Source organism: Sinohyriopsis cumingii, chromosome 15 (assembly GCF_028554795.1).
Source record: "Sinohyriopsis cumingii isolate HCF-2022 chromosome 15, ASM2855479v2, whole genome shotgun sequence".
Taxonomy (NCBI): Eukaryota; Metazoa; Mollusca; class Bivalvia; order Unionida; family Unionidae; genus Sinohyriopsis; species Sinohyriopsis cumingii.
In genome coordinates this window covers 74,221,331-74,246,767 of record NC_142975.1, presented here as the reverse complement: position 1 = coordinate 74,246,767, position 25,437 = coordinate 74,221,331, and the positions used below count along the sequence as shown (strand labels likewise).

Genomic DNA, 25,437 nt, shown 5'->3' with positions numbered 1-25,437 from the left:
ATACATTGCATTATATAGCCAGGACTATGCTGATGTACCATACAAACATACATACCTTGAGTAATACTGTATCAGCTTTGTATAAGGAACAAATGGATTTTTTCCAGTAACATTCCAGCTCTGGTTTCCAGTATAGTAAAAGCAGGAACAAGCCAAATGTCAGGAATGTCAGTAGGTAGAAGATGACCTTCTTAGAGCTGTTATCACAATAACCTACACATTCCTGAAAAAACGAAATACATTAAACTGCTTTGAAATAAGAATAAATAATGTATTATGCAAATACTTTATAACCTTTGAAAAAACTGTTCAAATTTTGTGGAGGAATAAAACATAAAGTAATGATGGATACACCAGCCTGTTGAATATTCTCTTCTGCATGCAGAATAATTCAGACAAGCGAACAGTCAACATGCTGTTCAGAAAAAGTAACCATGGAGTTGTTTGGAATTTACAAGGATATGGCCAATGTTACTGATAAGATTTTAATCAGAGGTAAAATATCTGGAATATACCATAAATAAAAATAATCTAAAGACATGAAATTTAAAACAAAATAAAACTGACAGAAGGGTAAAAAAAAAAACTAGCAGCATTGTGACAATTAATCAAAATAATCCAAGACTGGTAAGTAAAGTTAAGTAGCCAGGCACTTTAATTATGATTTCCATCACAGAATATGACTTACAAGATTTGTTTCCTTTAAACCATTGTACTTTGCAACAAAATGGGAAAAGGAGAATATGTTAGTAATTACTTCCAGTTAAACAGTCTTCTACTATTTACTATAAACCAAGTACCACCAATACAACAGAGGACATGTGTGCCAGTAAATTGTTTGACCTGCCGTCGATACAAACAGCTCACAAAGTATGTGAACATGACGTTCTGCATATAAACAAAATAAAATATTTCTAATTGACTCAAATATGCTTGATGACTTCTGATACACCCATCACTGATTTTTACTTTTTATCTGATTTCCATCACTACAAGAAAGTAGGGGGATTGAAAACGATTCTCAAACTTGATTAATCTGTCTTCTTTACTTAATAAGACCTTATAGACATGACTTAAAAAATTTTCTAATTATCAACATAAAACTATTGCATTTAAGTTACCCCCCCCCCAAAAAAATGATAAAATCAAATGTAAACTATTAAGATCCCCATCCTACCACCATACATACACATGCATGTATTAGGCATGAAATGACAATTTTGTACAAAATAACTAACATTAGCCAGAGGTTCATCCTATCAATATAAGAGACAAAGCCCTTAGTTCACACTTTGGAAACTATTTACATTTCAATCCAATAAACCTGTACAGGGGAACTCCATTATGTACCAAACTGTGGTATTACAAGTAAGTTAAAAAATTCTGCAAGTGCATGCGTGTGTTTATGTGTGTGTGTGTGTGTGATTAATCAAAATGCCATGCCAGCCAAGAATTTAGTAAAAATTGTACATGTATCTTCCAATTTTATAACAGGACTTCACAGCACACATAGGGAGGTTTACTTAGTAAAATGTATATCATATAGGAGTACCCAGTAATTGATTATTTATTACTGATACAATGTTCAATTTATAAATAACTTTTCATATCCAGCCTTACAATCAGCTCTCAGATCATGCCCCATTAAGCTTTAATGTTGCATGTAACACATGGGTGTAAGATTATAATCAATATTATACATGTTTTAAATATATTGCCTCTTGTAAGGAGAATTTCAGGCATTATTTTACAGCAATAATGAAAAAATGGAAAAAAGAAAACCCTATTCAAATGATAGCACACTTCCTCCTTTAAATCCCACTGATCAGTTCAGTTTATCAATGATACTGTTGTAAACGATCATGTACAAATTACCTGACCCAATTTGGGAAATATACACTTGCAGGTAAATAAAAAAACCTTACATTGGTATGTCAATTCACAATCTTGTCTATGTTAATTAAAAGCACGAACTGAATTTAATCAATATGAAACAGATGCTTATAGAAAATTGTATGTAAAGCCAAAATGGCATAAAAGAAGTTCACAAAGAAGTCTTCTGGTGAAATAAGAAACTGCATTTAATATATAAGAAAGCAAAGCAAATGAAGTAATTCAAACCTGGGGAATGTTGGAAATTGTTTTGTAAATGAATGGTACATAAATGTTGTAATATTTGAAGTATTTTAAAGAAATATAAAAATATAAATATTTGTCCTGATGCTAATGTTGAAGATGTGTTGGCAAAGACGTTACTGACATTAATAAAGCAAAATTTTCTAACTCATGCTCTTGTATTAAATAAGAGAAGTGGAAAATGCAATAAAAAAATGTACAATCAGTCACTAAGTTCACATGATCCTTTCAATGAATACTTCAAACACTCTGCTGATCTAATTTTTGCTTCTGTATGGTCAAACTAGACCATTAAACCTTTGTATAAAAAAGGAAATCCTGAGGATGTAACTAATTATGGAAGAATAACATTAGTGAATTGCTTTCCAAGTCATTCACAAGTGTTTTAAAAGAGAAATCAGTTCCATAGGGAGTACTGACAGGAGGTGATAACAAGTTTTTCAATGTCCACTGTGGTGCACATTTGAATGTCACACTGGCATCATTTTCATTAAGGACCAACTAGACATTATTGCAAGTCTTCTAGTGAAAAACCCATGTCTAATTGACTTTCTGTTCTGCAGGAGCTGTGATAAAAAAAAAAGATTTTCAAGATGGCTGCCATAGTGCCCATTCTGGACATCAAATTTTCACCATTTCCATTTAGCATCAGTTAGACATTATAAGAAGTCTTTCAGCAAAAATCTAATGCTGTTATCCATTCAAGATTACTAGCAATAAGATTTTCAAGACAGCTACAGTGGTGGCCATTTTAGACATCATAACTGCACCATTTTCATTTAGGCCCATCTAGATAAGTATTTTTGTGAAAACCCCATGTCAATATTACTTTCCCATCAGGAGGAGAAGCAAAAACAAAATTTTCAAGACGGACACCGAACTGCACCATTTTCATTTAGGCCCATCTAGATAAGTATTTTTGTGAAAACCCCATGTCAATATTACTTTCTCATCAGGAGCAGAAGCAAAAGCAAGATTTTCAAGATGGACACTGAACTGCACCATTTTCATTTAGGCCCATCTAGATAAGTATTTTTGTGAAAACCCCATGTCAATATTACTTTCCCATCAGGAGGAGAAGCAAAAACAAGATTTTCAAGACGGACACCGAACTGCACCATTTCATTTGAGTCCAATCAAACAACATAAGAAGTCTTGCAATGGAAAGCCCATGCTGAAGTGACCATCCTATCAACACAATCAGCATAAACAAGATTTTCACATTGGCCCCAAATGACAGATCAGTGCAATTTTCTTTAAAAGCAAGTAGAAATCATATTTTAAAAAAGATTTCTGGTGAAACACCTATGTCAAAATCACTTTCCATTCAGGAAGAGTAGCAATAACATGGTTTTCAAGATGACTGCCAGGGTGACCATATTGGATGTCACCATTTTCATTTAGGACTGACAAGATGGCATAAGAAATCATGTAGTGAAAATAAATGCCATGCTCCTTTGCCCATTCATTTTGGAGGAGTAGTTATAAGATTTTTAAGATTACTGCTCTTGTGGCCATACTGAATGTCACCATTTTCATTTAGGACCCAGTACTCCAGATAACTTTTGGATGTACATGTACTGAGTAATTCACTAAAATTAAACAAAATTGAAACTAGCTTTGTTTAAGTTAAAAATGTTCTTTTTCAATTTTAAACTGACTTTTAAAGTAAACACTAGAACAACTATAATTCTGCTTCTGAACTAGTGCTTGGTAACACACAAAATTTTGTAGTGTAGTATTTCTGAACATACAATGATACCTACCACAATATGCCACAATTATATTAGGAACCAACAACTCAATGTTCTTGGGCAAGGGCCTGACAATTTTTGTTTAATTTCTGTCTGTCAATAGCTGGAAAAGATATCTTTATCTGATTTATACAGCAGTATAACACCATATAATATCCATGATATCAATTGGAAAAATATGAATCATTGTATAAATTGTTACATAAAAGCTGCAACTAATGTGGTTTAAGCATACACAATTGCTGATACTGTGAATGATCATGCTTACATTAGATTGCCAGCTGACAAAAATATGAAGTGTGATGCTGAAGCCTACACTACTGACACAATAGGCAGGGAAACAATGAATGACATGTTAACACATAGGCATGATATTTATCAGAGGGCTGGTATTAAAATATGACATGTGATTTTTTTTAAATACACAATTTTTCCAACTTTGTGATTTTTTCTGAATTTGTCCAGAATGTGTTTCACAGCACTCCATTGAGCCACTGTGTTCACGTACATGACACGTGTCAAACATGTGATTAAAGGATCATAAATATAATTATATTTGCTATATGCAAAATTAATTTGTGTCAGTTACAATTGTTTTGTACATAAAAGATCATTTTAAAAAATATTTTGTCATAAATAATGAAAACACACTTTTTCATAAAAAGATTCCTTGGGAATTTCGGTACATTCCTCATTGTCGGAAACTACTGGTGTAGTAGTACCAAGGGAAAAATACTATGGTAAACTGGTGAGATTGCACACTTCTAATCTGAACACCTTATCTTATACAATAAATGAGCAAGCAAATGCCCTGTTAATTGCGGCAATAAAAGTTCAACTCGTTTACATCCTAAATATGTGCTTTTTTAAGTTCATTACATCAATAATAGCATCAGATAAAAAAGTAAGCTGGAAGTTTCAATCAGTTCTTTCATCACACAAACATATGCACAGAAACATTGATGTTTTGAGTGAGAGATAAAATGCTTGCACATCTGGTACATATACTGAAAGAAAACAAATTGGGTATTTTACAATTCAATTGAGTGAAAGACAAGGATATGCTACTCATCTCAGGCCCATCTAGACAATGGAATGTATCTGTGTGTCAAGTTTCATGGCAATCCTCCAAGTAGTTTAGGACGAGAAGGAGCAAAGCTGTACTAATGGACAGATATATGATGAATGACAGACCATCCAATAAGATCTACTGGTCTATGAAGAGTACAGCTAATAATCAAATTGCATCATGTGCACTGTGTCCTAAGCACAAGCTATGTTTTGAAATGAAATGAAAAACATGTTACTTTTTACTATTAGAGCCATAATGACTAAAACACAGTAATCATTCATTCAAATATGGTTCATATAAAGCCATTAAGTTGAAAAGTATCTTGCCCAAATAAGCCAGGTTAGGGTGAAATTGAATATGAATCCCAAGTATTATTTCTTGTATTTCCACTAATTTATACTCAAGGAACAGAGTGAAATGCAGAAATATTTAACAACTGATTGCTGGGCATGTTTGGACATCCACATCATTATATTTAAACAGGTTTACTACTGAGCTCAATAAATGAACAGATATGGTTCAAAATTATATAAATTAAACAGAAGACAGATTTCTGGCTTAATATTGGACACTCTCCTTTACAAACACTGGTTTCATATAATACAGTTTCCCAGTCAGGCAAAATGATAATAATGACTAATGGGTGAAACATTACGCTTGATCTGCTTCATGTTACACAGCCTAAAACATGATACATTATCAATACACGTTTCATATTTAGAAGATTTCTCAGTGATACGGTGTCGCTGTTTTAAATGTGCTGACATACTGGTTGTATTTCTAGCATGCAGATTACTTACATAAACTCAACATCTGTTCATATGCCATTCTCATCCTTGGCAACATAAAAAAAATACTTCAAACAGAATTCTTTTTCAACCTTTTAGGCTATTTCATTCTGTTCCATTTGATCAGGAATCCTGGTCACCATGCCCTGTTTTGCACTTCATAAAAATGCTTTTAAACATTTTATTACCAATTTCATGTCTTCTCATATACATGTATTTGGAAGGTATGATGGTGTTAACTTCAAAAGGAAGAAATCTGACAATTTCTTCATGCAAGGACAATCTTATCTAGAAAAAAGTCACAGTAAGGGAGTTGAGATGAATAACAACCAAAACGTTTACATGGTATTTCCTGCTGATGCAAAACAAATGCCATGGATACACACAATTGTTTCTGTGAGTGAAAGAAACAATTATTGACAACACCAACATCCCTTCTACAAATTAGCATGGTGACTAACACAATTATTTCTGTGAGTGAAAGAGAAAATTGACAACACCCACATCCTTCTACAAATTAACATGGTGATTATTAAATTGTGTGGTTTGGAATCTGCCCCTTTGCTGATTCTGTGCTAAAAATTTTTTTTTAATCCTGTTGGTACATTCAGTCATGGACTGCATATATCACCATCAAAAGAGACATTCCAAACTTGTTCACCATGTATGATTTACATACTTTACAGATCATCTTACAGCCACTTCTATGCAAAATTTGTAACTTTGTTTCTATTTAGATTGAGTTTGGATGCCAATACATCTGGTGTTAAATGAAGTGAGCAAGCTACCGTTAATTCAGATTGGTGGTTATTGTTTTACTCAGGACTGGAACAAACAACCACCAATCAGAATCGAATCTAACATATATCACTTCACAAAACACCTGAAGTATAGCCCTCATATTTAAATAGACAAGATGTGATGCAACAGCGAAACTTCACATAAAAAGTGGTTATTAAATGATTATTAAAGTACTTAAATCATACATAAATCTGGAATGGCTTCTTTATGTCGATGTATGTTGCTGAGCATATTGACAGGATAAAGTAATTCAACATGGAATTGGACCGGGAAGTCTGTGGGGCACATTTCAAAGCCATGTGAGTTAGTCACCTTTTGTTTGCAAATTTGTGGAAGGCAAGTGAGTGTTGTCAATAGTTTTCTTTTGTTACTGTATTCACATAAAAAAAACGCTATGGCTGTCTCAGTTTAAAAAATAAAAAGGCAAAATGACTACTGCTAATAATTATTCATAAAGCATTAGATCAAGGAGAAATGGTAGGTACTATTATGGTTGATTTTCGTAAAGCTTTTGATCTTGTAGACCATGAAATTTTGCTTGAAAAACTAAAAATCTATCAATGCACGGAAAATTCCCTAAACTAGTTTACTTCTTACTTAACCGATAGAGTGCATCAAGTATCTTTAAATGGTAAATTTCTGAAAGTAAAAATATTAATTGTGGAGTACCACAGGGCCCTATCCTTGGACCTCTGTTATTCATTTATCAACGATTTACCTCTTAAGATTGGAACTTCAATTTCTTCCATTGACCTCTATGCAGATGATATACTACACTGTCTGAGATGGGTAAAACCAAAACCGTACTTCAAAATAACTTAACTTACAAGATGCTCTCAACAGACTTCAAGTATGGTGCAAGGAAAACAGTATGATCATAAACACAGAAAAAAACGAAAGCCCTACTAGTTACAACACAACAAAAACGAGCAAGGCTAGAACAGCAACAAACTTCAGGTTCTATTTGACAATGTGAGCCTTAATATGACCTCAAGATAGAATTCTTGGCGTATTCATATATAACAATCTTACTTGGGCTATTCACATTAAACATGTTTCAAAAAAGGTTAATTCTTATCTTTGGCTACTGAGGAAAATCAAAACACACATTCCTCTTCAGTACAGGGTCATCTTTTATAGAAGTTATATTCAGCCATATCTGGACTACCGTAATGTAATTTGGGGTAATACCTCTAATTCAAACATAACAACACTTTTAAGACTCCAAAAGAGGGCTTGCCATTTCATTCTAGATCAATGTATAGACAATTTTCAGGATGCAATGAATAATATAAAGGTTTTAACAATACATGAAAGAATATTTCTTAGAAAGGCCAAATTGATGTATAAAGTATCCAGAAAAGTCATTCCTGTACATCTAAGCAATATCTTTCACCAAAGAGACACTGATGGTACTGCAAATTTAAGGTCCATTAGAAGTAAAAATTACATTATACCAAGTCCAAAGAAGGGATTGTTTAAAAAAAGTTTTCAATATACTGGTCCACTGGTATGGAGCAACATTCCCAGTGATACAAGGCAGTCTGCTAGCATTTCTTCTTTTCATAATCAATGTCTTAAATGGATGAAATCTTTAGAAAATGTAACAGTTCTAATACAAAAAGTACCATCTGCTTTTCTGTAATTTTGCATCATTTTCATAGTTGAATTTTTCAATGCAGGATGATATTTCATGTTTTATATATGTTTATGTTTTCACTGATGTCTGTGCATGAGTTCCAGGCTTGATAATTTGAATTTTAAAACTACTTAATTATTTAGTGTCAAGCCAGATTATTCACAACATGTTGTATATACTGTATATATATTGTACATAACAGATAAAAGGCCTCAAGATAGATTAGTTCTGTAACTAATTGAGTTACCTTCTCTAAATAAAGTCTTTATTATTATTATTATGAATGATAAGATAAAAGTAGCCTGAAGCAGGAGGGATTTAATAAAGACATAGACGTCAAGCTTTAAAACATGATGCCAATTTTAATGCATTTCATTGATTCTGAGAATGAAGTTTGGGAAATCAGCATGAAGACTAAAATTATGTGTTCAACAACAGATCCTGCAAGTGTGGTACCTAGGATTCCCATGTCCCTGAAAACTGGTGCATACTTTTATTCAATCAGCTTGATAAAAAGATTAGAGTATTAATGTTTTGTATTTGTATAGTGACATATAGTAAGCAAAAAAACGTGACACACGTATATGCCAGTTTTTACTGGTAACATTCCTCCCTGTACCAGAAAAATGTGAAACTGTCAGCATTCATGTACTGACAAACCGTAAAATGTGTTTTAAATCTTCATATTTAATTCTATCAACATCAATGTCTGTCAGAAGTCAATCTATTCATTTTATGTAATTATATGCAAATATACTGGCTGACTGTGATCAATGACTGACAACAACAACATAGCACCAGAAGAAGAGTCAGCCTATCTCTGATGGATTCAGGTGGTGTATTGATCTATACATATGGTATAATTCTGCACCCCCACCCCCTCCCCCTCATGACTGTTAAATTAGACAACATACAGTTAGGGCTGGATATCCCATGGTGACCAAATTAATGAAACACAGAATTGGATTGGTACTGCATCTTAACAAGTGAGGAAGCCTGGAAGCCAGTTTCATCATGTGTAGTTGATGTCCAAGCAATAGCTGAGCCATCAAAAAGATAAGCTGACTCTCCTTCTGGTGCTGTTGTGAGTGACTCTAGTCTGATAATACAAACCTGTTTGTTTGTACCCCCCTACCGATTTAAATAATGGAAACCTTTAATGTGATAAAAAGTGCAAGGAACTTAGTCAATTCATTCATTGATTCATAGTTTCTAACCTGACTCTGAGTAGAACGGCCCTAACACCGTCATCTTATGCACGTTTCATGTTTAACGGAAGTTTTCAGTGCGATAGACGGACATGCTCTGATCCATTTCCAGTTTCTGGACAAGTCCATTTTCAGCAAAGGGGTGTATCACGACTACAAATGTACATACATAAGTCGTCTGCTTCCAATATTTACAATGTTGAATCAAGCAAAGGAAAATGACAACTACGCTTTTCATGTGGATTTAACAAGCGGTTTAATTTCTATGTTCATGTATGCAGAGGGATATAATTCCAAACTCTCAATGTTATGTAATTTACGCAATTATTCAGCATTTGCCGAACAGGATGAACTACGTCATTATGTTGTTTGATGGAAATAAACTAGCCTATAGTGTACACAATATGACGATGTTAGTATGGAAAGTCCGTTAAGCATGAAATGGAACAGGGGATGCCAGCATTAGTGCCATTCTGGTCACCGTCAGGTTAGAAATTATAAATCAATGATTCAATTGACTTAGTTCTGTGCACCTTTTATCACATTAAATGTTCTCGTTTTTGAAATTGGTAGGGGGGTACAAACAAATGGGGATGTAGAGTCAGTTGTTGTTGTTGTTGTGGGGTTTAACGCCATTTTTCAGCACATGATAGGCTATATATGGCGGCCAGTATTAATGGTGGAGGAAGAACCTGGGAAAACCCCAGAAAGAACCACCGACCCACGAGAAGCTACTGGCATTCTTTCTCACATACCTACATTGGCTGAATCTGAGACTCGAACCGGCGCAGACAGAGGTGAGATGGCAGTGATCTGTAACGGAGAACGCTTTAGACCAGTCGGCCACTCGGGGCCCCTGGATGTAGAGTCAGACTATAATTGCTGGTATGTGAAGCAATAAAATTAAAGCACCCCCATTTCTGCTTCACAGATGTTAATCCAAGCTTTTATTTATTTTGCTGCCAAACAAATTTATAACCACATGTTTGTTTGCCAAGGACCAGCTTGGTCTGGATTCTGCCACTTTTTATTTATGGATAACCATAAGTTGTGTGATTTTATAGGCCATGCTGAAGTTGAAGGCTTTCATGCGAACCAAGCCACTAAAATTAAACATTGCATGCAGTGCATGTAAACACCTTAGCTATTTACTTTAAATGTGAACTCTGAACCAAAGTTGTTAATGGTATGTGGATTAATCTGGTGACTGACACTAACAATAGTGGAATGGGATTGCATGGTCCAAGTTTCCTCTCACCCTTTCCACCACATTTTATATACTTTGTCATTTATATCTGAGTGTAGGGTCAGAGTCAACTGGCCATCAAAAATCTAGAATTCACCGATACCTGGAGAAAGCCAGATTTATAAAACACAGAACACTTGTCAGCAATGGTTTTGTTGGTATCACGTGACTACTGCATTGACATGTGCCCTCTGCTTGATGAATCTGGTTTTCTCCAGGTTGCTAGGCTTTTGGTTGTTGTTTTTGGATTAAGTATTTAGAGAAATAAATATATTTAAGTTCTTTTTTTAAACATTATGTATTTACCATATATCTTGGGATACTATAAAATAAATTATTTTTCCCCGTTAAAAACTTATGGTGAAACTTTTTTTTACCTTGGTCATGTGTCAAGACATAAGAAATGAATCAAATTTGTTGAATTTGCACCCAGCCGCCACACTGCAGATTACAATAAAATAGATAAACAAAAACACTTATTTGACAATAACATGAAAGAAACTAATCTGGTATTGTTGCCTTTTACTCCTCTTTTTTTTAAATCATGAGCAATTTATTAAAGACAAAAATTTCCGTATTTGTAGCATATGCATCTATATTGTAGTTTGTTTTCGCTTATGTCAGAAAACAAAACACATTGTTCATTGATGTGAATATAGAAAAACAAATTGTGTTTAGTTGTACTCAGAGGTTTGACTATATTATTAACATCAACTGACTGCCTGAAGGCACCTGCCATTCATGCATTAAACAGTGTTAGTGCAAGACATCAAAGAATGTATTATATTCATGTTAACAACAATATCTCACAAATAAAAATCATTATTTCAAAATACATTCACTCTGAGTGCCAATGACAATCTTTCCACTGCCATATGTTACAAAAAGTATTTTTAAAGCAAGTGAATGGTGTGCATACTATTTACCTTGCAAAAATCAATGCCCATTTATATCAATTATAATTACAGATGGCAAAAAAATAGAAGCTATCTTTGGTTCCTTTTTACTGGTATTAACAGGAAATTTGAAAATTAATTTAAACAATGGAAAAGTTGTCAAAGTGACACACTCTAGTGCATTGTGCACAGACATCGATGACCCAACATTTCCCAAAGATTTTGATGAGAACATAAAATCATTCAAGGAATTTGTGAAGGCCAGAAGAGGAGTGTGTGTATGTGTGTGATTTGATTTTTTAAAGTAGCTTTAACAATTTTTCAGTCATATCATTACAATGTCTGCAGTGTGGAGTTTATAGTGATGTCAAGCACTGGGGCATCATGCCGCAGACATGTAGCGTGATGTCCCACCCAGTTACATTATCCTGACACCAGGCCCACCAGTCCTAACACTAACATCTTAATGCTGAGCGCCAAGCAAGGCAGCTCTTAGTTCCATTTTTATAAGCTTTTTGGTATGACTCAGCCAGGGGTTGAACCCACAACCTTCCACAGACGCTCTAACCACTAGGCCAATGGAGTGGTTGAAGAGATGATTTTGCTGACAATATGATCATTAACATGGATGCAAGTCCAATCTATTTTGATCTCATTCCTGGAGAGATTGTCAATAAGAAGGGGATTAAAAGTGTGAGAATTTGCTTGACTGGTGCAGATACAAAATCTAACTTTAGTCCTTACAGTTTCTGCAGCAGATATGTTGCCACCAATGATTACGTTTCACGGCATGAGGAAGCTAAAAAATATTCATGCACCGAAAGGATGGCTCACACATGTGCAGTAGGAGGGTTGGGTTGATGAGGTGATGCTTCAGTGGATAAAAGAGTTATATCTCATGTATACAGTTGAATTTTTTTAAGACAAAATTTAAGTTAAAGAGCATTTTCTGACAAATCATTTTTGAATAATTTAAAAGGTGTCCCACAACTTACATCTAAAAAAACGAAGATGTGTCCAAGAACATATTGTGCACAAAAAATATTTTAAAAATTGATTTAGGTTATCCCAAGAAATATGGTATCTCAAAATATACAGTAGATATGGTAGCCCATGCTATCTTATCTCTTGTATCTCACCAGTTCATCATCTGTTCCCTTGTTGAGGACTGTAGATTGGGACAGGAGTTGTCCGAATGCTCCGTCCCCTGATCCACTAGCGCTATCTGAAATAAATTAAAATTAGTAAAAATATAAAAATATTGAGAAATCTGCAACAGCATGGGACATGTCTTCCCACTATTGTAAGTTAAGTTATTTAACTAGAACATATAATTGCTTCAATCAACCCCATGTACAAGATAACCCTGTCTCTCTAACCACAAAACTCTGCATGCTGAATATATGTACCCTACATAAATAAAACAGCTGTCTTCAAAAACATTTGCTGAACTTTCAAAGGACTCTCAGTATCTAATAATATTCTTATTTCTTGTATGTTAAACACATGGCTCTCAAGAGAGTTTCAGGTGTGGAGTCCTGGACTCTCTACTCATAGAACTCAGGTGTCTCCAGTCAATCTCTGAGAGTCTCTGGTATAATCTTGGGAATCCCTCACTTTGATAAGGACAGAAAGGAAAACGAAAAAGTATATAATCATTATTTTATTACATATCGGGATTGAACTCTTACAATTTATAATATCACACTAAAAAGATATGTTTCAGTAAACAGATTGTGAAGTTAAAACATTATACATGTAAATTTATCATTTTTACCACTACATTGTACAATAACACTAAAAACAATTTTAAAAAAACAGAATAAAATCATCAACAGTTAGTCCCAATCCCAAGAATGATCATTTAGAATGCTGTGCAATTTTCACTTTTGGTGAAATAGCATCTCCATTCACATGAAAGAAACTTACGCAAAATAATTTGTTCCAGTATATCTGAATGTAAATTGCCAACATTAAAGGAAGCAAAGAATGAATGGAAAAATATACCAAGCAACATTAATCACTACAAACAAATTAATCAGTAAACAGTGTTAAATGTCTTAAGAACTGTCCCTAAAAAGAATAAAGGTGGGATATAACAGGGTCTCCATACAGAAGATAAAGTGATGCTGGTACATGTACAGTACCTAAATTCAAGACTCCAGATGTAAACTGTTGTCAAAATTAATTCAAAAACGCTTGAGGTACTGATATTCAAATATTACCAATCAAAATGCAGCTTTCACATATTTTTGGCTTTATGCTGGCAAGAATATCATTTTTTTTTAAAATGTGCAACTTGAAAATAAGTTTAAGTCACTCATTTTTACAAATCAACTTACTTTTCTGTGGTCTTTTAAAAAGTGTCTAATGATACAGTCGTGTCCTAGTCTAAATTACTTGTACTTAAATAGCAATTATTATTATTATTATTAATCTTCTCTGAATCAAACTCTGAGAAAGCTTCAATTACTATCACGATTTATATTTGCGTTCTCAAAAATTTCATTTAAATACTGTTGCAATAAAAAAAGGCATTGCATAATAATCACATTCAGTATAACATAAGTTTCTCTGAAGTCACATCAGAGTTGCCTTCAGAAAGGCAGTCCTTTCACAAGATAAGTACAGTAATTAGGATTAACTGCTAATAAGTCACACTGGCTTTATGCCTGTTTACTTAAGTCTAGCCTTTAGCTATACTACAGGTTTACCACAGCTGACCAAAGCAAAAACAAAGTAGGGCTAACCTAGGGGAAAATGAAGAACATCATGGGGATGTATTACAAGGAGAAAGAGTGTATTATATGAGAACTGAACATATACCTGATCTGGAAGCCGTGAATTCAATTATCAATTATCATAACCTGAGCTTAAATGCACACAAAAAAGAATGCGGAAAACAAAGCAAATCAATACAACATGGTTTAGTTGTGTCATTCATCACACTAGCCTCTAAAATATTGTGGCCATTTCTAAAATCATATAGAACATACTGTAGCCAATTCATTTTAAGTGTTACAACATCTTATAACAATGCAGAATAATGGGTGCATGCACAAAAAACAAAGGTTGAAACATTTTGAGTATTAAATAATATAAAATAAACACATGAAACATTACAAACTTATGGTATTCATGTGTAGATATAACCTTTGTTTTAAAGACTATTGGTAGGTTATTAACTGGGGTGGTTTTTTTTTACAAAACTTTCAACACATTACTGGTTATGTCATAATGAAAACATGGGAACTAATAATGCCTTTCCCAAGCGTAGACATAGCTAACACATGTCAGTCATTCAAACCTTATACAATCATGATTAATTATTTAGTGCTCTAGGCTGATCGATCACATAGTAGTCTATTTTCTGACTATTGATCTTTAAAGTAAAATACAAGAAACCAGAATAATATAGTGTCCAAATTCCACACCAGCACCAGATGCTTGTAGACTTGTGAAAGGAGGTGCAAATGAGTTTGGTGAGTCAATAATTTTTTATACAAACAATGAAATAAGATTTTAAATATTATTTTGGTATCAGTCACTCATCTCAGTTAATGTGATTAATGTGAGAATTAAAATTAACAAAACTATCAAACTGTTGCAACTTACCATCCTTATGCATCAAACTCTACATTTCATATCATGACTAAGGTCATGATTTACTTACCTGGGATATGTCAGCTCATAATTACATGAATGTCCAGAATCAAATTTTCTTGACATAATTTTGTTATTTTTATTATGCTTTTAGTCTTCTCTATTTCCTTCATTTTCTCAGCACATTTATCCTTCAGCATCAAACTCTACATTTCATATCATGACTAAGGTCACGATTTACTTACCTGGGATGTGTCAGCTCATAATTATATGAATGTCCAGAATCAAATTTTCTTGACATAATTTTGTTATTTCTATTATGCTTTTAGTCTTCTCTATTTCCTTAATTTTCTCAGCACATTTTTCTTTGATTGATGGCACATTGCCAAAACAGAAAACCTTTCTAGTTCATTCGGCAGCTTGATAATGATGCTGGTAATTTACTCTTAGCATCATATAGGTAATGTCCCTTTCTATCAAGGAGTTACCTTTCCACAATAGATATTTTTATATGAATTAATAGTAAAACTGTATGGATTCTATTGTTACAAATTTATGGTCAGAAAAGAGTGAAAACCACATCCTGATTTTGAATCAGCTGATGTGCCAGTAGTCTCAATCATGCTAATGCGCCAAAAGTCTTGTTGTGTCACACTGATATAAAAAAAATGTCCTTGAATGAATTCACAATAATCCCAAAACAGTGACTTAGTCCAAAAGTCAAAAAGTACTGTGTAATCAGAGCACTGTTTTTGGATATGAGCACACTGTGTAAACAGTAGTAACTGGACAATGTAAATAATAATCTTGTTAAGCATGGCCTGAGGTTTTAACTCTAATGTAGGTACTAAAGTCTGCTAAGCCTTATTTATAGTAGAAACTAGCATGATTGTTATATTTCTGTCATAAATAACTACTGGAAATGATAAAAGTCTGTCCAAACTTGATTGCCAAAAATGCATAAAATGTACAAGTAAACAATCATGAAGCATGACTTCATTTATGACAATTTGTCTTTAAGATGCTAAGGGAAGTAGTGAGTTTCATTTTCACTTTTAAATTTCCTGATTTCTACTGTGTCTAAAGCCATGGTTATGTTGTTTTGAATTTTATGAGTAATCATTCAAGATCCACATATAAATTTGTTTTCAGGTTAGATAAACCACAAGCCATTGCAACTTTTGTCAATATTTTCTGATATGTCTGGCCATAAAATACAGTAATGTATCAGACCAAAAGGATAAGTGGTGCACCTACAGTACAAAAGGCTATAATGTGCTTGCCTCGTAATTCCAGGAACCAAATTAAAATCAAATTCGAGCCTCCAAACATATTAAATAATAAAGAAATTGAATACTCAATCGTTTAATTATATTCTTTTTAGGATTTTGATTCTTACTTTTAATTGACAACTTTGATAACAAACAAAAAATGTAGGCATCAAGAAAACCGAGGAGGCGGAGTCTCTGAGAAACAACTTGTTGGTCTATCATTGGGTGCCATTTTATGCATAAAGCATAATTTAAGCGATCTTTTTTTGTAATTATCCTCAGCCCCATGAATAACATCTGTGACTTCAATTGTTTTTTTAAACAGCGTATAAGGTCATCGAATGATGCTGGACACTAAAAGAGTCATGGGTGCACATCTTGTTCGTGTCATCATTACTGGTTTTAAGAATTCTTTAAAAAGTTTACAAAGTTTATGTTACCTGATCGGTGGTTCATTTCTGTAGCTTAGGAAAACATAAATCATCTCTTCATCGGTAATATTCTTTCCGCAACGTCAGCCGACATCTAACGCTTCCTCTATTGTTGAGGTTTTCGTGTTGAGTTGTCATATTATTGGCAAACACACACAGTTGTTCGAAAGATTAATATCTGGTATAAATAACTTGCTTGTAGTGGAGGTTGATTCATAAAAGATGGATTCGATAAATTACAAAAATAGATATTTATTATATCTATGCCATATATATGAATAACATGCTTATATAAGTGTATTCTACCATTATTGAGGCTAAATAATGCCTGTTATGTACAGTGTATGGAACAGCGGAAGTAGAGATCCTGCAAAAACAAGGTCTGCCTAAACATGGTGAAGTACAGGAATGAAGACGCAAGACAGTAACGTACAAGAAAATAACCAAAGAAGCAAGAAATCAAGCACTATGCGCATAAAATGAAGATTGTGGGTTGTATTGAAAAATACAAATATAAATTTCCGTGCTTTTTGTTGTGTCTGCTTTTGTTCACCCACTGACATAAATATGATATATGATGGCAGCTTGATAATGATGCTGATAATGATGGCACTTATGCAGTACAGTATAATGGAGCACATTACTGAATATACAATTAGGCAAGCAGTACCATGGTAACAAACATTTTTATTTTATATTTCTAAGTTATGATTTAAAATAGTTATTTTCAGAAATGTGAGTAAATTCAGCAACGTAAAAGACGTTGCAGTAATGGAACACTGAAAATTAAACATATTATAGTTTTAGTGCGTGAACGTTAAAACGAAAATCAAAAATGAGTTTGTTACATATTGTTTTATTCATGTATTATTGTCGTTGTTTATTTACTTGTATTGTGATATTCTTTGTAACAGAGAATACAGGAAACTGTGGAACAGAGAATACGTTATAACTTCCTACAAAAGATCAGCATTAAAATAAATGAAGTGTTATGTATATTTAATTTAATTTAATTTTTTGTCTGTAAGTTTAATTTTTTCTTATCTCATTATATGCTATTGTAATGAAAAATTGTTTACTGAACTTAACCTTGTCCAAAAATTGAGTTAATTTCTGCTTGACCTGATTGAGTTTTTATTTATGTAAACAACTAATAATAGCATCATTATTCTTTATGTGTATGAGCTTATTAACCAAATTATTATTCAGTTAAACAAGAAGTGGTAAATATGTTGATCACGGTCAGGGTGTTTGGAGATTCCAATGTGACTTGTATAGGCTATCGTGTTATAAGTAAATGAGGTTCTTTAGATCATTCTAGAAGGTTGTTTTAAATTAGGTAATGGATGTTTTTAATGTGACCTGAGGTCAAGCAGAAAACTACCTTGTCTTGTGACTGTGAGGATTTTACCAGTCGTGCTTTAATATATGGCACTTTGAGTTGTATTATGTTGTGACCAGTTTGGGCTGAATTTTTAGTTTCATTCAATTATTGAATTCAAGTGATTATTTTCTCTGGAAATACAAAAATGCCCTAACAAAATTCTTGGATAAAGACATTCATTGGAATTTATACTGAATTCAAACCTGGAATAACATTTCTGTGATTCAACAAGAGACTGTCGACACATCAGTACTTCACTGATTATAATATGCACGTCATCGCCTTCAGTTTTAAATTTCTTCGAAACTTGCACTGAGTTTTATTCAGGATTTTTTATTACTAGGATTTGTATCTTTAATTCTTGGATTATTTTTGGATTTAATTTGCAATACCGTAAGTTCTTTTTTCTCATTTTTCACTTTGTATTCTAGGGAAACAAATTATTTATTCAATTTTACAAAGCTTGTTGTCTTCACTCTTTTCTGTTACTTATTTTAAGAGCATAGACTCGTAACGGATGATGAAGATATTTAATGATGATAGATGAAGATACGGGGCGAAAGCTTCAGCTACACTAATAACAACGAGGACTCGTGAGTCTCGTCTTTTTTTAATACACAATTTAAAACGAAATCTTCATGCGTGGTAATTTTATTAAAGATTTTAAAATGTAGCATTAATTAAGAAAAAGAGTGCATATCCTCGTGTTCTAGCAGGGCCGGGTGGGAGAGAGATTGAGGGATTTCCGGAAACACGCCCCAGGCTACCCCCCAACACACACACACACACACACACACACACTTGAAATTCAACCATCGTTTTATTATCGCGCACCTTTTATTGGGTATTGTGCACACTCTGAGTAAACAGACCCCATGACTTTAGATTTTGGTGTCCTTTCGAGGAAAGGCATGGCTCTTTTAAAATTTTGGAACCACCTCCGGTCAACACTTGACCTGATCCGGCCCTGCCTGGTTAACCGATTTAAAAAAAAAAAACAACTGTTTTTAAACTGGTATTTAATCTATTATTATTATTATTATTATTATTATTATCACCATTATTATTATTATTATTATTATTATTATTATTATTATTGCCGGCCTTAGGCCAATTGGACCAATTTAGCCCCGTGCGTTAGTAATTTATAAAAATATATATTTACAGAGAGAAAATAATGTTAAAGCGATAGAAGAAATTCTTAAGTTCAAGATCATGTGAAACTTGTTTTAAAGTTTATTTCCAAACACCGTACTTACAGAGGTCCCGCGCGTAAATCCAAGGGGCCCCGTGTTTGTTAAGGCTATTCCTGATTATTATTATTATTATTATTATTATTATTATTATTATTTTGTTTATTTTAGACGCTGTTAGGACCCCATGATCTTGAACTATGTAACATAAAGAAACAAAACCAACCAGCTTAGAAAAATCAACAAATAATTTAATTCTCCTAGTTGCGAACTAACAATAATGTGATTTTAAATCCCAAACAATCCTAAATACATAACATATATTACTATAATGATTAGAACTACACAGGGAGATGATATATAAATGACACAAAATATATACAAAAAAGCGATACAGTAATACTATACACGTGACAAGTTATCTGTAATCACGTGATCTTTTTACTTGATGTGTATGTCAAGGTTGCATTCACGCAGCATCAAACTCCACCCCAACAATCTCTGATTTGCGTTTTTTATTTTGTTAATTAATTAAGTAAGTTGTGATAAATCAAAATAATAATCTGAGATAAAGCTGAACTAACATACACGTCAAAATGATGCAAAGCCAATATCTAAGTCAAGGATTCTTTCTCGATTGTTAAATAATTTCGCTGTTGCTTGTTTAGAATTGTAGAAAATAGCACACTTGATGATCCACACCATTTCTATCTTCTTGAATCAATACTCCACCAACCCCTACATCACTTACAGAAACGGACATTTTAAATGATTAACCGAAATCTGGAGATATAAAACAGCCATTTATAATATTTCTTTCATGATAAAACCAGTGGACTCTATTTAATGGATTAGTGAAAATGTTGAGGTTGCCTTATCATGAGATAAATATATCCTTAATAAATATTTGCCAAAAACAAATTTTAAGACATGTGGGAGCTTATAATGATATAAATACAGACATATAAGGATTGCTGATGATTGGAAAAATAAAAAAGCTCATGTACCAATGACCGTATGCACTATTAACAATGTTTTTAACAGTCATCACCCTGTGGCATTCCTGAAATGAAAAAATTGCAAGACGTCTTGGCTTCACGCAATACGCTGAAAGTTCATCCTCAAGAAGTGCGTGGAGAACTGTTATTTCGAGGCAACAATTTCAAAGACGGAAAATACATTTATGTCTATCAACACGATGAACATTTCGATGTCATTACCAGTATCACCAGATTCCTCGGATACAGTTATTGCTGTGAGAAATGTGACTATGGCTATAACAATCGAGAGCAACACAAACAGTGCGGATCGAAATGTGAGGGATGTTTAGCCTCTAAACACTGCCTTGACGAAGGACAAGAACGAGTGCATTGCCCTGCTTGTCAGCAAACATGTTCAGCCCTACCTGTTACCAACAGCATCTAAAGACGCAAGGTTCACAGAAGAAAAGTGCTTGTCAACTGCTGAGATTGTGCCCTACTTGTGGACAAGTCTACGTACCAACAGTGCCAAGGCGCACGTATGTTCAGGAAAGGAACGATGTCCCATTTGTCGCCAAATCGTGCACTTGGAACATGAATGATACATTCAAAAATATCAACTCAAACAGGAGGAGGAGGAGAAAGAGGACAAGAAGAAATGGAATTTCACCTTTTTCTATTTCGAATGCATGCAAGAGACCGGCATTCACATTCATAATTTCTGCGTGGCTCATCGAGCGTGCGAGAAATGCATCCAAGAACCCATCTTTCGGGGACCTAACACGCTGACAGATTTCTCCCGATGTATCTTAGAGCCTATCACCGAGACGAGGAGTCTAGAGGACATCGAACGTTACGGAGATTGTCATCGCTATGCGACGGTGATGGCTCACATTTTCTCGGAGTATGATGGACAATTTCTCCTAAAATAGTATACGGAACAAAGCACCGAACTTCCTATAGTCACTTTGAACTTAGCCAAATTCATTTCCATGCAAGTGGGACAAGTGCTGTTTAAAGATTCAATGAGTTACTTGGTCATGCCATTGAGCCGATTACATAAAACGTTTGGAAAGACTAAAATATACAAAGGCTATTTTCCGCACTTTTTCAATACCGAAGCCAATCAACACACCGTCCTGCTAGATTTTCCTGATGCTCACAACACGATCCCGACAGCATGCGCTCTGAACAACGAGAAGGTTTTTACCAAACTCACGCATCGGAACCCTTCGACTTTCAGGAAGAAGTGTAAAGTATTGTCGATCCGACGTGGACATTTTAAGGCGTTGCTGTGAAACATTTCGAGAATTATTCATGGAGCACGTAGGGATCGATCCTTTGAAAGAAGCCTTCACCATTGCCAAAGCGTGCTCCCTAGAGTATCGCAAACGATTCATGTCCGAAAACACCCTGGCTGTCATCCTCCCTCAAACGACGAACTTTGTCGAACGATGATACTCGGTCAAAGCTCTGCGCTGGTTGCATCACTTGTGTGACAAGTAAAAGAAAAGGATACGGAGGAGGCGAAAAGACCATTGGAACACATTTGGTGGATGGCTGGGACTTAGGGAACCCTGAGGTCAACACCATTGATAAGGAAAACTGATGTTTCCTTTTTGCCGTACTTGTGCCGAAACTTGCAACCAAGACCAACCTCTGGAATAGCGCGCATTGACGAGAACGTTGGTCAGCGTGGAATTGTTTAAAACTCTGGACCTGGGATACCAATTGTTAGAAGTTTGCGAAATTTACCACTTTCCCATGACAGAACATATCCACATGGGTGACGATGCTCAGAAAGGCATTTTTAAAGACTACGTGAATGGCATTCTGAAACTAAAACAAGAAGCTATCGGCTATCCTTCCTGGTGCAAAAACTCCCGAAGACCAAGAGACATTCAAAGAGAAATACTTTGACCAGGAGAGCATCACTTTAGACCACATCGAGAAAAACGAAGGAAGACAATCGTTTGCTAAAGTGATGTTGAATTGCTTGTGCGGAAAAATGGCACAACGACCGTTTTTACCCAAGACGGAGTATTTTGCAAAACATTTCCCGCTATTATTCACAACAAAACTAAATATATGAAACACGTGGACGTCGTTAGTGAAGGCTTGATCCTGGTCAATTACGAAGAAGAACTTGTGTTTGTAGGGGCTGACAAATTTGGAAATATCATCATTGCGGGCTACGTGACAGCCCATGCTCGTTTAAAACTGTGCGAAGCTTTACACCAACTAGGAGAGCGCGTCCTGTACTTTGACACGGTCAGTTGCATCTACATTCAACGTCCTGATGATCATTGTTACCCTAAAATCGAAGGAGACCGTTTTGGAGTCTGAACTGACGAGCACCCCGACGACAAGATTCTAAGTTTTGCTAGTGGCGGTCCTAAAATTACGGCTACGACTACCGGGACAAACAAGAAGTGCACACCGAGTGTAAAGTGAAAGGACTGACTCTAAATCATCGCACGAGACAAGTGGTGAACTTTGTCCTGCAGAAAGAAGCGTTGCAGTCTGGAGAGGATGGAAACTTTAAAGTGATCACCTACAAACCGCACAAGATTGTACGTTTACCCACACACGAAATCGTCAGTCGGCCCTTGAAAAAACTGTATAAAGTCGTGTACCAAAAGCCAGTACGGCTTCCCAACCACTTCACTTTACCGTATGGACACGCCGATATTGGTCAGCATATAAAGGAGAAAACTTCCAAGACCGTAACTTCATTGTGACTGCAAACGCCAAGCAAGATGAATCCTTTCACACAGCAAGTATCGAACGAGAGAAAACTCGAGTGCGATGCAGTGCCTCATGATCACGTCACCATTGCAGTACCAAATCTTAGTTGTTTATTTACTAACGCCATGGAAAACTATATGCAACCAGTGAGACTTCCAGACTACAAGACTTCACCTTATGGACACGCTGCTATCACCCAGTATAGAAATGGACGACTTCCAAGAACGACACTTCATCGCGAGGACAAACGCCAAGAAAGATTAAATAGATGAAAAAAGAGAAGGAACAAACATCACTGACCTCTTTCACCACCATACCGTCACAGCAAATTGCGCCCAAGAAGGAAAAGGATCCAGTATACCTAAAAGAGTATTTTAGCATCCACATGACTCAGACTGCGACTTTGAGAAAATTGTGGACGACAACTGACACCTACACGAAGAAATGTAAAGACTTCGCGTCTGTTGTTCCAGCCTAGGAATCAGCAGGTTTCATTACGGACTTATCTGACTCACTGTTAGAGGAACTCAAACGTCAGTGTCAAGTCGAAGATAGAGGTCGTTTGAGCCTATTTATGTATCACGACAGTTTGAACTCTCCTGTATGTCTCGGGTTTAGTACACCTGCAGAATTAACTTCTTCTATACTATTGAGGACCATTGAAGACGTGCAGACGATGAGAGAGAAATTTGACATAACGTTGTGCCTCCATGGAAAGAAGACACTGACCGCCATTGATCTGCTTATCGATAAGTGTACCGAGCACGATGGATATACCAACAGATCTAAAATGAAAGGAAGTATGTGATGCAAAACATCTACGCTGGGAAAAAAGTGGTAGCTGACCAGATTTAGACGACGTGTGTGATTGATAAAAAGAAAAGCACGAACTTTGCCCTATTTGATCGTTTGTTTCTTGTTTTAGTCTTTTCTTTAAAATGAACATTAATTGTAGTATGAAAAATGTCATTCTTTTATGAAATGCATGTTTTTATTTTATTTTATGGCATGAACATTAATTTTTAAATGTAGTTTTTTAGAACCAAGAGATAGATAACTTGTGAATAGGTTTGTTCCATGTCCACATTTGTATGTACTAAATGAAAGGTGCTTCGACCAAAACACAGGCCATATAACCCATGTATATATCTGAATAAATGTTTTGTACCCATACAAAAGACTTTTCTTTCTGGAGTCTCTATTCCGTCTGTGTTTCTTTATTTGGAACATCTCTGTCCTCTTTTCTGTGTGTTTATATCTTCTTTGTTTGGATGAGTTTTTGTTTGTTTCTGTATGTCTATGTTTGTCCCTACCAACCCTTTATCCCGATAAATACATTTCACCCTATAAATAGTTTTGACCCTTTAAACCCCATGGCGTCATCAATGTTCAATTCCCAATGACCCCCAGGTGACATTTCCATGTTAAATTCCTTTTGACCCTATAGTGCAAAAGACCTCTTTTAGCCTAGAACTCCATCGACCCCCAGATACCCCCATATATTACTGAGATTTCTTATTTTGACTCTCAGATGAAAATAGATAGAATTTAACATAAGTGTGGTGCTTCTACGACTTTTATTTCAACAAGTTCCAAATATACAATTACCAACACGTACATTATATACACGTATCTTATATTTCTTTATATAAAACATTAATATTTTTAGAACATTAGAGGCAACATTCACTATTTACCAGTATTAGCAGTTTCAAACAACATGTATGTACTGTCTTAGCAAGTATTGGTTGTGTACTTTAACTATACAGCTATTAACACACACACACACACACATACACACATACACACACACACACACACACACATATATATATATATATATATATATATATATATATATATATATATATATATATATATATATATATATATATATATATATATATATATATATATATATATATATATATATATATATATATATATGAATAACAGGAAATTTTCTGTTAGTAAAGTTTAAAACTTCCTCGCAAATTTCTCTTCTCTCAATGCTTACCACGTGTATATTAAAATATATGTCTCCACGGAATTTATTAAATAAAATATGCTAATAATAATGAAAATATGATTCCAGTTTTGTTGACAAAATAAATTTCTGAATATTTACAATAATTCATTACAACTGTGAGTGAAAAAAGAAATGATAAAAAACGAACAACATATGGAGAATATAAACATTTATATTTTTATATAATTGGAATCGACGTTCAGTATTTTCCACTGTTGTAAGCTTAAGAGTCTGTGTTGTCTTGGCCACTTTGCCCGT

The 25,437-nt window shown here is 34.5% G+C and overlaps 1 protein-coding gene across 1 annotated transcript in view; it reads right to left on the bottom strand.

The window, feature by feature from the left end:
• LOC149782079 (polyamine-transporting ATPase 13A3-like) overlaps window positions 1-17,004 on the bottom strand; it is a 95,689-nt gene extending 78,685 nt beyond the window's left edge. The window contains exons 1-3 of the mRNA XM_089933516.1: window positions 16,855-17,004; window positions 12,680-12,765; window positions 56-223 (exon numbers count right to left, since the gene is read on the bottom strand). Coding sequence (XP_089789642.1) covers window positions 56-223; window positions 12,680-12,765; window positions 16,855-16,870 — 270 coding nt within the window. The 5' untranslated portion in view covers window positions 16,871-17,004. The remainder of the gene's footprint in view (window positions 1-55; window positions 224-12,679; window positions 12,766-16,854) is intronic.
• Between the last annotated feature and the right edge of the window lie 8,433 nt (window positions 17,005-25,437).